The sequence below is a fragment of the Crinia signifera genome, chromosome 8 (genome assembly GCF_055691185.1).
Source record: "Crinia signifera chromosome 8, ASM5569118v1, whole genome shotgun sequence".
Classification (NCBI taxonomy): domain Eukaryota; kingdom Metazoa; phylum Chordata; class Amphibia; order Anura; family Myobatrachidae; genus Crinia; species Crinia signifera.
The window spans coordinates 26,711,416-26,731,766 of NC_139224.1; the positions used below are offsets into that span (position 1 = coordinate 26,711,416).

At 47.0% G+C, this 20,351-nt stretch overlaps 1 protein-coding gene across 2 annotated transcripts in view; it reads right to left on the minus strand.

Moving 5' to 3' along the window:
* Positions 1–19,936, minus strand: part of SLC25A26 (solute carrier family 25 member 26) — a 126,714-nt gene extending 106,778 nt beyond the window's left edge. The window contains exons 1-3 of one of the 2 annotated variants that reach the window (XM_083156029.1): positions 19,781–19,936; positions 16,452–16,608; positions 15,869–15,978 (exon numbers count right to left, since the gene is read on the minus strand). In XM_083156029.1, the coding sequence (XP_083012155.1) occupies positions 15,869–15,978; positions 16,452–16,608; positions 19,781–19,813 (300 nt within the window). In that variant the 5' untranslated portion in view covers positions 19,814–19,936. The remainder of the gene's footprint in view (positions 1–15,868; positions 15,979–16,451; positions 16,609–19,780) is intronic. The other variant, XM_083156030.1, reaches the window with a different exon arrangement.
* Positions 19,937–20,351: the final 415 nt, after the last annotated feature.

Below are 20,351 nucleotides of genomic sequence, written 5' to 3' on the forward strand. Positions count from 1 at the left end.
CACCATTCACAGGGCAGGTACTGGATGATTCTCAAGGGTGCGAATTCACGCCCAAGCAAGTCAATCATAATACGGTTGATCAAGTACTAGAGTAACCTCCTACAATTTCCACCATCTGGGGAATCTCCGCTTTATGGTTTAGTAACTAGGACACACCTAATAGTCATCACATTGATTGCTGTTCCTGACTTGTATAAATGTAACGGTTGATTATTCTGATCAATAAATGAATAAAAGATTATATTCTATTGTGTGTTCTATAATTTATTGGGTTCTTTTTTTTTTTTACAGTTCTGACCACATCTAAGGTCACATTTATGTTGAAAATAATAAAAAAAAAAAATGGATGAGATTTTCTAACAGGACAGTAAATCAGCGCTTAGGCTTATGGCACGGATAGATATTGGATCTCCAACTGCTCTGTGCTCTCGCTGGATACTAAAACACAATTTCCTTTCCGCTTAAAAGTTTTATCTGTGTCGAAAAGCCAAGGAAGGACATCTGCTTCTTTCAAGTGGTTAGAGAAATCGCAGTTCAGCAGTTTCTCACCCCCACCACTGACCTACAGTCCAGCTGCATCTCCACACTCTTCCCCAACACAATCCTCTCTGGGTGAGGTCACCCTCGTAGATATTGGGAGATTCTCTCATTTACGTAGAGCTGCACTGCTCTGCTGTATCTCTATATCTGCTACATGGACCACAATAGGATTAATATCTCATTTCAGATATATAATATCCCTTTTACACCGACGCAAGAACCCGGGTTTTTCCTGACCTGGGTAAAGGGCAGTGTAAATGGGTATGCCGGGTCATATGACCCGGCCCCAATTTACAGCAATGGAGGAAGCCCAACCTCCGCACCGCAATGTCCTGCGGTCAACATGTAGGTTCGTGGGGGGGGGGGGGGCACACACGCTGTTGTGTGCTGTACTCTGCAGACAGCAGTGGAGGCAGGGATGAGGTGAATGGATGCCTGTGTGCGGCATCCATTCACCTCGCGGACGGGGGCTGGGGGGGTGCACAGGGGCTGGGGGCAGCTCTGCAACTTACCTTTGTGCTGGGTTTGCCCACAGCGCGACGATCGGCGGTCCCGGCTGGGTGATCTGCGGTCCCATATGCTTGGAAATGTTGTCATCTCCAAGCACCGCCCCCGTTTACACTGCGGGTAGGCACCGCAGTGTAAATGGTCCAAATCCCGGATCTGACCTGGCTTGGATCAGTGTTCCAAATGCCGGGTCGGATCCAGGATAGCTACTGGACCCTGAGAATGTAACTCCTGAGACATAACTACCAAGGTTCAGGTGGCACCAGCTGACAGAGTGAGGTGAAGAGGGTGCACTACAGATCCATACCATACATCCAGCCTCAATACATCATGGCTGAAGATGGCTGGCGTGAGTGAGCCGCTAGACACAACGTGAGGCGACTGAGCTGATTGATATATGACACTTGTATACTGTGTGTGTTTGTCTATATACACTAAATGTGTATGACATCCGATGCATGGTCCCGTGCACATCGGATCATAGCCTGAGATCATACATGCTGCATATAAGATAAATCTTATGTACAGCCATCAGCAGCACCTCGTGGGTGCTTTTTAGCACCCACTATGTAACACATCCGATGCTGGGGGGGGGGGGGGGGGACTACAAGAGCTGGGTGGAGGGAGCCTGGCGGGGGGAAAGGCGCAGGGAGCCTGGCAGGGAAATGCAGACAGCCTGGCAGGGAGAGCTGGGTGGCAATCGAATTTTTTTAAAAAGTACAAATAAATAGGCACCCACTGATTGGCTGAGAGAGCTCTCTCAGCCAATCAGTGGCTGCCCATTCATTTGTATGTTGGTTTTTTTTCTCCTGCAGCTCGGCTACCGGCTCCCTCCGCCTGCACCTCCCCGGTAATTTCATGCGATTTATCACATGTAAAAAATGGCACATCAAGTGCTTCATTGTATGTGAGCCTCCCTGCCAGGGATATCAGGCCCGACTTCTCCTTTGGACAAAGCCTTTAGTTGACAGATTAAGAGATCAAGTTGCACATAGATATACAAGTGTCACAAATCACATTAATCGGCACAGTCTCTTTGTGCAACTAAGATGCATTTTTTTACAATTTGGGAATTAGATCCGATCCGCAGTCCCGTGGGCATCAGGTCGGAGATCGGAACTGCTTGCACGGCTGATCTCCAACTCGGGAAGCCTCCCGGCAGCAGGGGAACGGGACCGCATGCCATATATTGCATGCGATCCTGTCACCCAGTAAGGTCGGGCTGGCTCATGGTGAATCGGCTGAGACGCCTCTCCTCGGAGAAGTCGCAGCTGATCCACTGAAATACAATTGGACAACCTAACTTAAAAAGAGAGCAGCACTGCCTATCCTTTATATCAGTAGACAAAAACATTCCTCAACAGTCCATGTTTTCTGGTCCATCTGAGGCTCTTTAAAAAATATGTTCATTAATAATGAATACACCAACAACGAGATATCAATAGTCATGAAACGCTTGGAGAAAATTTTTATTTCTTACATATGTGATGTAAGACTGCCATCTAGTGGATCGCTATTGCCAACATCACCTACTGTATTTTCATTTTTAGAAGCTTTAGCAAATTTGCTCCCTAGTTGGGAACTGCCTGTGCGGCCACCAGCTCAGAAGCACCACAGCCCCCTGCTCCTCTCCTGCCTTATGCTGGGCCTCCCTGAAGCCAGGTAGCAAGTCATAGTGTATGGCCACAAAATCTAATCAATGCTGATTCATTTATTGCAAATGCAGTAAAGTCAGAATAGTAATTGGTCTGAATTCCTTCCGCGTATTTGCGTGCAATAGGAGACTGAATTGAAGTAATACTGATTCATGAACCACAAAACCTAAAATACAATTACTTTAGTCTTAAGTAAAGAGATATGAATGGCATTCAAATAGAAGTTTGAGGTTTCCTACTTTTACAGTACAGATGGAGCCAATCATCCAATTGGCTCTCGGCGTGCCCCGTTCGTGGTAATGGACGCGCAAGTGTTTGAGACGCTCGCACGTCACTGTGCCGGCGCTACAGATGAGCGCACATCCATCTGTAGTTCAGATTTTGGGCATCTTAGAACATAATAATATCACTAAGTTTCATAGGTTTGTCCTCTACCAGACCACGTCAATTCAATCGTTTGTGCATACCGGCTCTGCCTAAAGGCCCATACACACTAGACCAGGCATGTCCAAACATATGGCTCTCCAGAAACTACAAGTCCCATCATGCCTTGCCACAGTTTTCTTATTAGGGGATGTTAAAACGATGGTAAGGCATGCTGGGATGTGTAGTTTCACAACAGCTGGAGTGCCACCATTTGGGCATGCCTGCACTTATTGGTCACAATATAATTTAGAAAGGACTTTCTGAACGATATTGTAAACAATATCGTCCAGTGTGTACGCTGTGCATCATTAATGACCCACTCCCTCCTCCAAGCATGTTCGGACTAGGGAGGACATAGTCGGCCTGACTGTTGTCCTCCCACCACGGTGCCCCCCTCATGTGCAGCGTTGGCGAGTGTGTATGCACTTGCCGATGCCAGTGTCAGAGAGGTCAGCTTAGTGTGTACAACGTAGATCAGAAAAAAAAAAAAAACATTGTTTCCCGCAGCACACTGATGATGTCAGTAACCAGATTTAAAAACCACATGGTTGTAGGATTCAGAGATCTTGGTTACATTTGTAAAATACATGGCGCAAGCCCCCAAGCCATCTGTCAAGGCATCTCTGAGTATCAGGGGTCCCTATTGCTATATTTAGGTGCGGGTTGCGGCACCACACAAATCAGCATATGGTAAAAAGCCCAGGGCAGCACAAAACTAAAGTGTTAGTAAGTTTAACAAGCAAGAGCTATGAGCAAAAGTGATGAATGTAATTAAAATATTAAAGAAATTGTGTTAGTGAAGAGATTAGTAGTTGTTAGATAGAATGTCATAGTGTGTCACCTGAGTGCCCCCCAGCTACACCAATCCAGGGGCTCCGCACCCCAAACCATATTAACCCCAATCCTGTTCCCGCTAGGCTGTTTTTAGTGGGGCGCTGCGCCCTGCCTGATTTTTAAAGGGCAAAATGTGCCCTGCCCCTCTAGCAGCGCCCCGCTAAAAGAGCCTGCCTCCTATGCCGCCGGTGTGCACGGGGAAGCCCAGCGCCGCCGTAGATGGCGATGTCCTGCGCTCCCCCCCCCCCCCCTCCCCGGAAGTGTAGAGACTTCGGAGGACGCAGTAGTGATGGCGGCAGGCCGGGCACACCCCTTTTGTGACGTTGGCCCTGCCCGCCACAAATCCTAGAAGGAACACAAATAACCTATACATTAATAGTTCATTATAGAACCCAGATTGGGGTTAACATGGGTTTGGGGTGTGGTGCGCCTCGATTGGTGTAGCTGGGTGGCTCTGAGGTGGCACACTATCATATACTAATTAACACATTTCTCCTACTAATAAGCACTAACAATATTCCTTTAGTATTTTAATTACATAGCTTTTGTATACAGCTCTGGTTTCTCAACACTCACTAACATTCATTAACACTTTTGTTTATTCACTAGTGTGCTGCTCTGGGCTCTCTAGCCTATTCTGATTTTTGGGGTGCTACACCCCACATCTAGATATAGCAATAGGGACCCCCAATACTCAGAGAAGACTTGATAATGGCTTGGGGGCTGACCCATGTATTTGCAAATGTATTTAACCAAAATCTCTGAATCCTACAACCATGTGGCTTTTAAATCTGGTTCTTACTTACCGTTCCCTTTCACAAACATTAAACTAATAGAGCGTCTACCAGTATGCACAACATAGATCAGCTGTGTCTCGAATTACAAGACTTCAGTGCTCTACCTTGGATACAATATGTGCCTGCTCTGCCTCTAAAACACCTCCTTCGGAAACGACACGTCCATGGCTTAGCGTCAGACACAACAGATACTTGCTCTGCCTTGGATACAACACATACTTGCTCTGCCTTGGAGAAGTTTCAGTAATTGCACAGAAGTACATCAGATTGAGGTAACCGCTTTTAAAACCACTGAAATGGATTCAAAACACAGTTAACATCGGAATACTGCAACTTTCTAATTACTTGGTAAAACTTAAACTACTTAGCAAACTATCAATTACCCAAAAGTATGCAATGCAAAAGGCTGCCTGGTTCTCCTGGCGTCCATGTCTGATGACAGCGCGTGGTCCTGTGTGGGTGGATGATGGCTGACAGCTCCTAATTTACAGATTTCAAGCTTTAATCGTGTGATGAATTTGTTGGCAGGATCAGTGGATATCTGTCTCCATTCATCATTATTTACAAGCAATTCCCATCCGCAGCATTATTTCCACTTTCCTGCTCCTTTCACACCAACACCTTTCTTCCTGTGCTGTAAACACGGATGGAAGTGTCGCAAAGAGCCATTTTATTACTGTTAGGCTGTAAGGTGCCACAGTGCCCAGCAGTGGGGAAGGAACGAGGGTGCAGTTAAAAGGATAGGCGATTGAGAATTCACAATCTCCTATCCTTTAGCTGTTGTGAAACTACACATCCCAGCATGCCTTGCCATAGTTTTAGCATTCCCTAAGAGCAAAACTGTGGCAAGGCATGATGGGACTTGTAGTTTTATAACAGCTGGAGGGACATAGTTTGGAAATGCATGAGGTAGACTATTAGAAGATGAAATTTGGGGTGAATAAAGTGGTGGTTGATTTTCTGTGATTCAGCGGTCGATGAGTACCCACAGGGCAGTTTTTTTTTTTTTTTGAGAGTGCTCCCTACAAAAAAAAAAAAACACAGCTGAGTGTATTTTCAGGATCGGGCATTGCTGCTGTACACTAGATCAGCCGCTGCCCGGCCCTGCCCACAGATACCCGGCTGTGTGCGGCGTAATGTTAGCAAGGTCACACCGCACACAGCCAGGAGGAAGGAGCCGCAGCCAGGCAGTGGCTAAAGCTAAGCGAATCGCTCAGCGGCGCTGCCCGGCGCAAGGATAGGAAGACAGTGGCAATCCCAGAATTTTCTGGGAATGCCAGTGTTAGCACTGGCGCAGAGCCTGGAAAATTCCCGGGATTACCAGTGAAGGGGTTAATATTTGGATAGATCCAGGGAAGTATGGTTGAGGGCAATGCCAGACAGATGAAGGTTACACCTGCCTTGGACAAAGTTGTATGTTAGATGACAAAACCCGTTAGTGATGTCACAGGTCCTACCCCTCCAGCAGATCTTCCAGCAAGCCAACCTTTGATACTAACAGTAAACCATCCAGCGTGCAACATCGATACATCTTCTTTCACACAAGGGGTCATGAGGATGTTCATTACCTGGGTCCAATGCTTTCACATTAAACCTGGGTTGCCCATTGTACAGAGGGCAATTTGGGTTTAACCCTATATATAACCCGGGTTCATGGACCCGGGTTATAAGCTTTGGCGTTTTCACACCTACCTCAGGGAAGATGGGCCCCTCTCAGCTCTGGGCCCCACATCAGCTGCACCTATGGTACTTCAGTCCTTGCGTTCTGGTGCTGAATTACAGAACTGGCACCAGCCCTGGAAAAACCGCCACTTGCAGCAGCTCTCGCACTGCCAGCTAGGAGAAAGGGCACCTTTCCCAAAAATCCATTAGCTGGCTGGCAGCACAGCTTTAATACAGACGTCCCTGTTATGCAAAGCCACCAACATACAATCTTCTTTTTATTAAGTAATAACAGCGGCGTCGTTTTAAAATCAGATCATCGCGGCAGCACCCAGCCACAGATACCGGCGCTAGGCCACTATAAACTGACAGACATGTATGAAGAGATAGAGTTTTAAATAAGCATTTTTTTGTATCGGTTTCCACTTGAAGAACTGTCAGTGCAAATTGAAACTGCCAAAGCGCGGTATGTTTTTCTGTTACCTCTCCGAACAATAGCAGCGCGACGCCGAAACCCGTTCTGTGTGCAGATCAGGTTCTCTTTCATACGCCACAATCAAATCCTCATTCACATGAGGGTCTTCTTATGAAAGAGCAATTTCATGCTGCTCTGTCCCCTGTGTTATGACAGATACGGTCTGCAGCACTTCTTATCAAATAACAAATTTCGCCTTTTTTTTCCACCGTTTATTTATTTATTTTGGGCTGGTGGCGGCGGAGGAGCGCAGCTGCGGCATAATTGATGTGGGGACCCGGAGATTTGACGCAGCGAACGAGCTGATGCTTAGAACACAACCCAAGTTCTCGCTCCCTGGGCCTGATATCAAATCCTGGCTGTCACTGATTCTACAGTATCTCAGGCTGCATACTTAAAGCAGGGGTTTGCAATTATGCTTCCATTGATTAGTCATTAATGTTTTTAATCAGGTTCTATCCGTAGGGAGAGCACATCTCAGCAGTTTGTTTTACCCAGGAAAAGAAAAAACACAGACGCCGTCGCCGTGACAGCCGCTGAGATCATAAGGGGGAAAAAATGTAGTTATTGGCGTCAATAGATTGTATATTGTCAACAAAATAAGTCCTAATGCCCTAAAAAAAAAAACTGCAGACCTGAGTTAATGATGACTTCTTCATTTTTCTTAAAATATGCAGGAATTAATTAAATGGGAACGCCTCCTTTCATTGGATTATGGAATCTATGAGCAGCCCTACATTTGCCATCGCCGCTCATGTGCAGTGCGAAATAATGAATGCGCAAACAGATAATTGGTCAACAGTGTAAATATTGGGTTTGCACACAAGAATAGATTAGATCAGATGGGATGCAATCGTCATTTCTACATTTATAATGTTGACAGTCATACTGTCAACAGTTGCGTCCACATGTTGACATCATAACGGTCAACAGTACGGCTGTTGGCATTGCAAATGTGGAAATGATGACTGTATCCCATCGGATCTGTTGATGACATTTGTAGAATGTTGACATGTCCACAACTGATATGTTCATACTGTATGTAAAATACCGACATTCTCAGCATGCCGACAGTCTGGGTTTTGTTGCGGGAGGTGAGGGTAAGGCACTACGAGTGGGTTGGTGTAAGGGGTAAGGGATGGTATTAGGGGCACTTCTTACTTATGGATGCCAGAAGTCATCATCTAACCACAGACCAGAAGAAACTGCTGGACCAGATGTCAAACACATGAGATTTTTACATATTTCATCCAAATTCTCCCCGGAATGGGATGAAAAGAGCCCAGATTGCCCAAGAATCGCCGGAGTGTAAGAGCACCTTAAGTCACTAGTGGACCAGCTGGAATGTTGTGTCGGCATTTTAATCACATTAACATTTCATCAGTGTCAACATGAAGTATATTGACAAATCAACTAAAGCCAATCATGCATAATCCAATTATTGGCCTGATAACTACACAATTAGGTACACGATTACTTAATGTGTCACAAAGGAAGAATTACGCGCCTCTTAATTTGAATGCCCCAAAATTAGAGGCAGATTAGGCTGCTCCTTGTGATCTACACAACAAAATATAATCAGAACGGTTAATTGGCAGATGCTGAGGACATGTCACACATAGGACCTTGCTATGGTTGACTCGCAAGGCTGCAAATTTTGCAGCCCCGCTAGTCCCCCAGATCCCGCCCGTGCCAGCCCCCCCCCTCCTCACACGCTGCGATCCGCTACAGGACTGCGAATGGAAAATTTGCTTAATCATCTATTCGCAGCTTTGGGTGCGGGGGAGAAATCATTTGATGTTCGGCTAACATCGATTGATTTCCCCAGCACTCGGAGATCTGAGACACCTCTGTGGTGTCTCAGATCTCTGAGCGCCTTGTGCGGGAAGTGGGCGGGCAGCTGACATCCGATGAAATTAGCTGCCCGCCCCCCACACCCGTATTACCATGGGAACACCCAGCGGTTTCATGGGAACGCCCAGCGGTTACATGGGAACGCCCAGCGGTTACATGGGAACGCCCAGCGGTTACATGGGAACGCCCAGCGGTTTCATCGGAACGCCCATCAAACGCTGGGCGTTTCTATGGGTTGCGCCCCCCCCCCCGACACCACCCCACGTCCGTATTGCTAGCGGGATGACGACCATGCAGTTCGAGGTGCCAGCTCGCACCAAGCGTCTGCACATGTGCATAACTGCGCAGACGCTAAAAATTGTTCCCCCGTGTGAACACGCAGGGGACCGTTTAAATCAGAATAACCCCCATAGTGTAGAACCCGTGCCAATGATGAAGAAAACAGCACATCATACAGTGTGCACACACGTACCCACCCGGCAGCTGTCAATACAGATTCGATATCGCCGCCGCCGGGACCTGCATCGGCCAGGATGGAGGGAGGGACGGACTGCAGGTGGATGGCGCATGGGGGGGGGAGGGGGGGTGCTGCATTGAGCAACATGGAACTGCTTTCGATCTGGCAGATCGAAGCAGAAATAGTCTTGCCTGCCAAGTCTATTTCTGCTTTCGATCCAGATGCCGTGTTGTCGCATCAGGATCGAATCTGCTTCGAATGCAGCTAACACTGTTCGATTCAGTCTAATTTTCGATTTGATTTGGACTACAGATGGAGCTCCTTATTAGGCGCCGGCAACCGCCTTATCCCCTGCACTGGCGATCGCCGGCAGAGAGGTGCTCCATCTGACTGGGACGTGTGAACGTCTCACACGCACACGCGTCCCAGTCACTTGGCGGCTGTGGACGCAAACCCCGCCTGTCTCCACTTCAGGCAGACGGGCAGGGTTAGCAGGGGGTGCGGGGGGCTGCGCGCACCGACGGGTGAGCGGCGGAGGATGCCAATGATCTCCATTGGAAGGAGACGTGCGAGTCTCGTGTGCGAGCGTCCCCTTCCGGCAGCTGGCGGGTCCTGGCGGTTGCCACTAACAAGGTTGTCCGGCTGCTGAAGACCGCTCTGTAAGGATAGGAGTTCTCCCATGCAGTAATCAATGGGGTGAGTTCTGGAAAAGTCAGGCACCCAAAGTTCTGCTACTATGTGAAAGGAACCTGACGTTTGCTAAAAAATATTTTTTTTGTGTGAAGTTTTTATTTCTTATACAGCCTGTTTGTACGACCGATCAGCAGGAATATGTCATATTTCTCTTCCCAAAACAAACACTTTAATAACAGGAGAACAAATGAGATGATGATAAAGGGTAAACAGGACAATGCGAGCTTCTGGTTTATTAAACCGTTCTGACATTCCCCTGGAGGGTGAATAGTGATGGGGCAGATTGTACAGACAGATTCCCATTTCCCTGTAATCTGAATGTAATGTTACCTGGCCTAGATAAGACAATCGCATTGCTGTATAACATTAGAGTTACAGCAGAACCTAGATCATGTCTCTCGGAGATCTCCCCTAGTATCAGACAACTGTGCCATAGCAATTCCTCCGTCCAATTCCATACGTCATATAAATGGCATATTTTTTTATTAGATTCAAGAAGCGGTTTAGTAGGATAATGTGTATTTTCAGCACAGACTCTTGTAGAAATCACATCACAAAATGCTACAGTCTTTGGACAGATACAGTGCAACATTTCTCTATACAGGCCATATGTGATCTATGTAAGAAAAGAAATGTTTTACTTTGCCTAGGAGAGCCAACAAGTATTAAATGACTCCAATGAATGACTTAGTATGACTTAGTAATCATACAGACACAAGTCATTCAACCAAAGAAGTTTGCATTTGAAAGAGACAGAGCACTAGGATATGACCCACACAATCCCTGATGAAGCTTGGCCAAAAGCAGAATGAAACGCATAGGTGAAAAGCAACAATGCATTCAGAGATTATCCACATTGCGAAAAGCTCAACCGGCAAGAGACTGTGGAACGCGATATAAAGCTATCACATATCGGCACAAATGACACCTCAACGCAAATTACACCTCAGATGCACAACATCCAAACCCTAAAACTGGCCATACACTTAGAGGATTTGGGCCTTTTTTTACCCGATTTTGATGGCTCGTGCTGACAAATCATATGTGTTTTGATTCCGATCCGATGCATAGTTCTATGCGCATCAGAGCCAAGGTTCGAAAGTGCTGCATTAAGGATGTGACGGATCACACAGCCTGCATCGTATGCGAAAGGACCGCATATGGTGTATCCTATGTGAATCTGCCGCTGAAAAATCAATACTAGATCCTTTACCCACAGCAAAACCGCGTTACATTCCAGGTGCAGATATAGATGAGAGACCCTTTGTTTTTTGCATTGCTATATGGGGCTTGATTCAGTCCGGTTCTGTAGGCTGTGTGTAATCGCAGCCTAGCAAATAGCTAAACGCCAGTTGGAGGGTATTCGTGCTGTGTAGACCTAAGACCCGTCGACCATAGTGTTCATGCTAGGCAGTTTTAGCGGGGCACTGCGCCCTGCCCAATTTTTAAAGGGCAAAATGCGCCCTGCCCCTCTAGCAGCGCCCTGCTAGAACAGCCTGCTGCCTGTCACCACCGGTGCGCATGGAGAAGCACATCCCCGCCGTAGATGCCCAGCACTTCCCACGGCAGTGACTTTGGCGGGGCCAGGCCCGCCCCTTTTAGTGATATCGGCAGTCCCGGACCACCTCCTTTATGCTGCCCCCATGCACCACCGCCCTGCCCAGTTCCTAGAAGGAACACTACTTCAGTGGTCAACCCAATGCATGTCAACCTAAATTGAGTCAACTCAATGACCCTGTCAACCTTAGCCATGTCGGCATTTCTTTTTTTCGACCTAAGCCCTGTGATCGACCTAATGTATGTCGACAACTACTGAATGGTATATTAAGGGACAGTACTCAGGATTACCCGGTGTGCAATAAGATGGTTACTAGGAATCAGCATGGATTTGCGAGGGATAGGTCATGTCAAACTAATCTAACTCGCTTCTTCAAGGACGTGAGTAGGAACTTAGACCATGGCAGCACAGTAGATGTGATCCATTTGCAAGGCCTTTGACACCGTGCCACACATGAGATTGGTCTACAAAATAAGAGAACCGATTCTAGGAAACAACATTTGTACTTTTGGTCAAAAACTGGTTCCCTTGAGAATAGGGAACAGAGAGTTGCGGTAAATCGAACAATATCCAATTGGTCCAAAGTGGTAAGTGATGTACCTCAAGGTTCTCCGCTGGGGCCACTTGTTTTAATTTCGGACTTCCGGTGGGGCCGGGGATGGTCGCGTGCAGGAGAGCTCCGGTGTTCCATCCACGGAGCTCCCATCCCCGGCCCATGGAGAAGGTGCGGGTGGCGGCGGGGAGACGGAGGAGTCAGAGCGCTGTGCCCCCCCCCGGTGCTGTGGCGCTGCGTCCGCCCGGCTCTGTGTTCGCCCGGAGAACATGGAGGGGGAGACGGACAGACTGGGAAGCAGGAAGGGGGAGACAGATGGCGCCCAGATGATGCTACAGTGAGGACCCGCTGCTGTCCCTAGTAGTGCCAACGGGACCCCCGGCCCCTCGGATCTCTGGATGAACGTGGTGCCCGGGAGAAGGTATGGCTCCAGAGATTGGGCCAGAGAGGGCCTAGCCATAGGCCTCACTATCTATCACTATCTATCCCAGGCCCGCCAGGCCCGCCACTGACTGAACCAGCCCCCCAGCCTCATGGACTCCAAGCCTCATGACTCTCTCTCCCCCCCCCCCCCCGGCCGCTGCCTGTGCTGTCCACGCTGCCCGCGCTGGCTCTCCATACAGGAGGATGGCCTGGTGAGGCCTTTAAGATGGCGCCGCAAATGGCTGCCTAGGAACTGTGCACCCAGCAATATGTATCCCGTGTCTCCTGTGTGATAACTGTACTGTCCCTGATTTAATCTGTGCTGTCTTTGCTCATGCTGTCACCTGCCTGGCTGCTGCAATGACCAGTGGCGCCGCGGATGGCTACCTAGGCGCTGTGCAGCTTGGCGGGTGTGTGCTCCCTGTGTGATAAGTGTACTGTCTCTGCTTGTATTATTACCTACCCGGCTGCTGCAATGACCAGTGGCGCCGCTGATGGCTGCCTAGGCGCTGTGCAGCTCGGCGGGTATGTGTTCCCGGTGTGATAACTGTACTGTCCCTGCTTATATTGTCACCTACCTGGCTGCTGCTACGACCAGTGGCGCAGCTCGGCAGGCATGTGATCCCCACAAGTGATGTCTAAATGCTCTCAATGTAATGTGTATAATGTCTCAATGGAATGTATATAATGTCTCTCTCCCCCCCCCCCCCTTCATCCACGCTTGATGCTGCATTGTAATTCCACCAAAAATTATTAGTGTGCGCAAGCACACTTGGCCAATAAAGTTGATTCTGATTCTGATTTAAGTATATTTATTAATGACCTTGGTGATGTTTTCATGAGCAGAGTTTACATTTTTGCAGGTGACACTAAGCTGTGTAAGGTAATCAAGGTAAAGGTAAGGTAAAATCAGAGCAGGAACCTCTACGGAGGGACTGGAATAAACTGGAAGATGGGGTGGCCAAATGGAAGACAATGTTTAACATAGATAAATGTATGGTTACACATTTAGGGAGCAAAAGCAAGCATGTGATCAGTAAATTAAATGGGGTAAATGTAGGGGAATCTTTAATGGAGAAGGATCTGGGGGTGCTCATTGACTGTAGATTTTGCAATTGTGCCCAGTGTCAAGCAGCAGCTGCAAAGGCCAATAAAGTATTAGCATGCATAAAAGCCGGAATAGATGCAAGGGAAAAACTGTTATTTTGTCACTGTATAAATTGTTTGTACGGCTCTATGTTAAATACAATGTACAGTTCTGGGCACTACTCCATAAAAAAACACATCTTAGATGTACAGAGAAGGGTTCATTGAAGGACAACATAATTGATAAAGGGTTTAGAGACATTGGAGGGTATTTGTCGCGCCGATATTCCCGACGGGGGGGGGGGGGAATAGCGGCGGGTCTCTATTAAATGCTGTCTTTACCGACAGCACTGAAGAGGGATCACGGCAGAACGAGCCCGACGTTAGAAGCCGTCGGGCGCGGTCTGCCGATAATGGAGCGTGCGGCTGGGATCGCGACAATCCACGCCCGTTATCGGATGTTTTTGCGGCCACGCCCCTTTTGCGCCGATCGGCAGGTGGCACATTGAATCCCGCCTGTCGTTCAGCTGTCGATCAAAATGCAAATGAGCCAGGCTGTTGGAGGGATCGACAGCCGTGACCCTAGATTGAGTACCCCCGCATTGGGTAATAAGGAAAGGCTAGCGAGGTTATGTTACATTGGGCTATGAGGAAAGGCTAGCCAGGATATGCGTGGTTACATTGGGCTATGAGGAAAGGCTAGCCAGGTTAGGTGTGGCATAATGCCATGACACCACAGGCTGCTCCCCCTGTGTATATTAATTATACCCCCTGTTCAGGGGTGGGCATTCATAATGCCTGTGGTGTCATGGCATTATTATTATACAGAGGGAGCAGCCTGTGGTGTCATGGCATGACACCACAGGCTGCTCCCCCTGTACAATAATAATTATGACACCACAGGCTGCTCCCCCTGTATAATATAAAAGTAATGCCATGACACCACAGGCTGCTCCCCCTGTACAATAATAATTATGACACCACAGGCTGCTCCCCCTGTATAATATAAAAGTAATGCCATGACACCACAGGCTGCTCCCCCTGTATAATATAATAGTAATGCAATACAGGGGGAGCAGCCTGTGGTGTAATTGCATTATTATTATTATACAGGAAACAGCAGAAATATGTTTCTTTTATTTGTGAGTTTAATGCTCACTTACTTTATTTTCTCCCTCTTATCTTGCTGCTGCTGCGGCCTGCGGCCGCGGCCCACCTGCCAGAGCGGTCTGGGGGGCAGATGGCACCCTGCCCCCCGGCCCAGCCCGCCCCTGAACAGGGGGTATAATTAATATACACATGGTCACCCCCTAAGGATAGACAGGAAGTTTCACAACAAGCCAAGGAAGGGATTCTATACAGTACTGGCAATTAAGATATAAAATACTCTGCCAGAGATTGTTGTGATCGCGGACTCAATGGATACGTTTAAAAATAGATTACACACATTTTTAGCGGAAAAGAGCATCCAGGGTTACAACCATTAATTACAATGTATAGTAGTGGACCCAGAGAGAAATAGGACGGCCTTCTTGGGTCATGAGGGATTTCTGGTTTGAAACAGATTGGTGGTTGCTTCATCTGGGACATTTACAAATATAAGATACCCCAATCAACTATGTAACTAGGGCCCTTATTCTGATCGGTGCGGCCCGATCAGAATATGCGGCCGCGACCGTGCAGGCGAATCCCCGCCTTCCATACGGATCGCCACCTGCCGTCCGTATGCGGATATGTGGCGATCCGCATGAAATTGGACGGGGATACGCCTCCTCCGTCTTGGGAGCAGCCCCTGCATTCGATGGTCGCCGAACATCGAATGCAGGGCCGCACGCTCCACCAGGTCCCGCAACACAAGACCACACGGACACTTGTCCGTGTGAAATCATGTATGGGGCGGGCAGCTGACATCCGGCGATGTCAGATGCCCGCCCCGTACCCACGCGTCACGGCCTCATTACCATGCATACGCCCCGCGTTTGCATGGGAACGCCCATGAAACGCGGGGCGTATGCATAGGGTAATGAGGCTAAGTAGCCCCTCACGCCCCTCTACGCCCCCTGTGCGGCGTATAAAGAATCCGTGCGGCGAAATCGCCTGCACATGCGCAGAGTGACCTCTGCACATGCGCAGACGATCAACATCGGCGGCCCGTCCGCATGCAGGAATATCCGCACCGATCAGAATAAGGGCAGTAGCAGTAGCAGTTTCCTGGCCAGATATTTGCAGCTGTCTAAAATGCCAGAATTATATGGAGTAACTTGGGGGGTTATAGGTTATAAAAAGAAATGCCAGAAGGAAAATTGCACTTGGTAAATTGAGATGACATGTCATGCCAGTCTACTTACCACTTCACCCATAGCGGCAGCACCCATGTGTGTTACCGGCGACAAGTATGCGGGGGCGTCAGAGGGAAGTAAACATTTCACAGTTTCATAAGTCACAAAAAAGGCAGCAGCTACAAAGACACAAATGAAACACAACGCTCAGACACACACACAAGCACAACACTCAGATAAACACATGCGTATACAGTATTGTAATAAAACAGCCTGGCCATCTCTATCATTTAGGGGAAAAGTATTTGCAGATCGCTAAAAGAATTACTGGTTTCCAAATGAAATTGGGGCTTACCACACCAACAGGGATCTGAAGAATTCACCCAATCTTAATGCTAACAGTTGTGTGCAAGGGCCGTATTCTGAATTACACTACTTGCAAACGTATGCAAGGAATATCTCTGCATTGCTATGATCATGTAGGATATATGTCCCTTTTCTGGTCCATTATAATGTGCTGGGGTCATTTGCCTGTTTCTTGTATGAGCCTAGATTAACCCCATGCACCCGTGATGGACCAATAAACTGATTTTGTGCAGTTGCCATTCGGTGTATAAATGTTTAACAAGGAAAAATAAATTGACAATTTTACCATTTGGAAAGGATCCAATAGCAGTGGAAGGAACGCCCGCATAAATGCCACGGAAACCACCGGATTTGGAAAATCCTTGAGGACTTTGTAGTCTTGTTTTAAAGGTGTCAAGAGGGAATAAGATAAGGTCCACGCACATGCCCGCTGTCCCCCCGGCCTGCAAGACAAGACAATGGACAGAATTTGAAAAGGTAAAAAAGGAAACTTAATCAAAAGGAAAAAAACAAATCGACTGATCAAACATTAGGTCAGATGTATCAATAGTGTTCATTCTAGCACCCACTATATTTGAAAACCCATGCAGTTCCTCTGCCCTGCCTGGGGTGTCACTGTCTGCTCTGGTGTTTCTAGCGCAGGTCTGGTTTGAACATATACAGACCACACTGTGCTAGAAGCACTACAGCAGACAGTGACACCCCAGGCAGGGAAGAGTAACTGCATGGGTTTTCAAATATGGCGGGTGCTAGAATGAACACTTTATCAAGCTTCAAAAGTGATAAAAAAAAACAGCCAATAGATAGAAACATAGAAACATAGAATTTGACGGCAGATAAGAACCATTTGGCCCATCTAGTCTGCCCCTTTTTTACCCTTCAGGTAAACTCAACCCTTTTTAATCCTTATTTCTTTGTAAGGATATTCATATGCCTATCCCAAGCATGTTTAAATTGTTCTACTGTCTTAGCCTCTACCACTTCTGATGGGAGGCTATTCCACTTATCCACTACCCTTTCTGTGAAGTAATTCTTTCTCACATTTCCCCTGAACCTACCTCCCTCTAGTTTCAGTGCATGTCCTCGAGTTTTATTACTTGTTTTCCTTTGAAGAAAATTTCCCACCTGTACTACGTTAAAACCCTTGATATATTTGAAGATTTGTATCATGTCCCCCCTTTCCCTTCTCTGCTCCAAACTATACATGTTAAGATCTTTTAGTCTATCCAGGTAAGTTTTGTGATGTAGGCCATGAACCATTTTAGTTACCCTTCTTTGTACACTCTCCAATGTATTTATATCCTTCTGAAGATATGGCCTCCAGAACTGGACACAGTATTCCAAATGAGGTCGTACCAATGACCTATAAAGTGGTATTATTACGTCTTTTTTTCTGCTACTGTTTACAATCTATATTCCCTACCACATGTACACAGACATTCTAGGGTTAATTTTTTGGGAGCCAATTAGCCTACCGGTATATTTTTGGAATGTGGGAGGAAACTGTAGTACCCGGAGGAAACCCAAGCAAGCACGGGGAGAATATACAAATTCCACACAGTTAGGGCCATGGTGGGAATCAAACCCATGACCTCAGTGCTGTGACGCAGTAACCATTACAGCATCCGTCCTGCCCATGACATGTCAAAAGGTCAACAAAAGGTTGACATGGAAAAAGGTTGACATGAGTTTTTCATTTTCTTTTTTTGTTTCAATGTCGACATAGGTCAACATGGACACCGTATTAATGCACTGCAACTGCTCATTGCTCTTGGCACACTATTATATTCTCTTGCTATGCTCATGAATCATGAAAAACTTATGTCAACCTTTTCCCCATGTTGACCTTTTGGTTGTGTCAACATTTTGTCCATGTCAAACTAATGCATGTCGACCTTTTTCATGTATTGACCTAATAATCGCATACCCATATATAGAACATTGCATTAAATATTAGTGTGCAGTTCAGCTGTATCCGGACTGTTACGGTAACCATAATAGCATATTACAAGTTGTGCACCCAGGTGATATCCATATCTTATATATGATAATAAACTGAAGTGTTTCAAATCCCCTCTGGATCTAATTCCAGGATCAGACACTGGAAATGTAAGTCACGGGAGTGTCTCATAATTATGTATGACTCCCGCTGCTACAAATGGATTATAACATGTTCTTGTATATGCACCGCTCCACTAAAATAAATATTTAAAAAAAAATAATAAAAAAATATCCAAGAGGGGGGATGAAACGTGTTGGCTAAAGTGTATATTTACAAACACTTCTACTACCGTATGCAACCAACACTGAAAGCGTGCAAGGTTACGGTGCAGAATTTGGTAGACAATGTCTAGGTCGACCACTAATGATCGACAGTGACTAGGTCAACATCTAAGATTGGTCGACATACCCTAGGTCAGGCATTGCCAAACTATGGCCCTCCAGCTGTTGTGAAACTACAATTCCCATCATGCGTTGCCACAGTTTTGCTATTAGGGAATGCTAAAACTATGGCAAGGCATGCTGGGAGGTGTAGTTTCACAACAGCTGGAGGGCTGCAGTTTGGACATGCCTGCCTACAGTAGGTCAACATTAACAGAAGGTCAACACAAGCTTTAGGTTGACTTGGTCAACATGAATAACGTCAACTTGAGTTTTTCACATTTTTGGTACTTCCTCATCTTTGCAGCCACAGCTTATGCTATGGAACTTACGTAACGTAACCTGCACCACCCTGGGTCCACGCCATCATCTATTACCTTTAGTAAAGTTGTGGCGAGCGGTCAATGGTGCTATTCTGAAAGCGGCTAACATAACTGGCGTAAGCTGTAGCCGCAAAGATGAGGAAGTACCCACATTTTGTGTTGTCTATGTTCACTTATGGCAGTGATGGCTGACCTTGACACTCCAGATGTTGTTAAACTACACATTCCAGCATGCCCTGCTACAGTTTTGCTATTTGTCCATGCTAAAACTGATGCAGGGCATGCTGGGATGTGTAGTTCAACAACAGCTGGAGAACAAGGTTAGCCATCACTGACCTATGTCGACATGGACAGCATATAAGTGTACCAGGTCCCCTCACATGGCACGCTGTGGTTGCCAAGCTTTGGGCACGGTGCCTCACTGCGCTCATATAACATCAGCTTTCTTCCCACCTTAACCCCACAGCAACATTGTAGTACACCTGACCTAGAACTCAAGCAGAGTGGATTACCAGTACAAATAAAATAAAATAAATCTGGAGAACTAGGCGAATGTCATTATGTAACCAAGTAGGGGTCAGTTCCACTATGTGTAACGTTGGCAACCTAGCGCACATATATACGCTACATATGGTATAGCCACTATGGGGCTACAAATGTGAAGTGTATGGGGGTACCAGGGGTAAAGAGCCGCAGTGTCCATGTCATGGCAATGCACATTGTGGGGCATCACAAACACTTGCCCCTATTTACACACACTGCCACCCCAACCCCCTAGAACTGAATTCTCCCCTGCCTGCATACCCAGAGGGGGGCAACCTACAACTCTATAGCAAGCTGTGCTGACACTACAAGTCCCAGTATGCCCAGCGGCTGCCATCCCACAGTGACAGCTGCCTGCAGAGCTTACCAGCAGGGATACGAGGAATTCTTTCCTCTCCATGTTCACCCCAGCTGCAGGCACTCTTCCTCCAGCACATCTGCCCACACTGTTACTACTGTGCCGCTGCTACTGCCAGAACTCACATGTCTGACACTAGTATCAACACAGGGTGACCTGTAAAGAGGGGACAAAATACCTATCCCTCGGCGAGCACGGACCAGCAGCACTGCTATGACGATACATAACGCAGGGTTATGTTCTGCTTGTCCCTCTGCTGCCTCGCTCTAGGTACTGATAAATTAAACTACATGTATATTTTTTTGTCTTCTTTGCAGCAGCCATGTTGGTGAAGCCGCTTCTGACAAGCTGATCAGGATCCTACCTATTCTATAGCTCTGTCACTGTAGTGTACTGTACATATTATTCAGCTGTCTTTGAGCCCTCTTACAAAGAATATCATAGGCTGACCTTCCTGATTGCAATTACCTAGTATATCAGTGCTTTCTCCAGACTCTAGTGTCTATTGTGGTGGTTTTTTTTGTTTCTTTTGGGGGGGGGGGGGGGCAGCGTATTGGGGGATATAGCATAGTGATGTAGT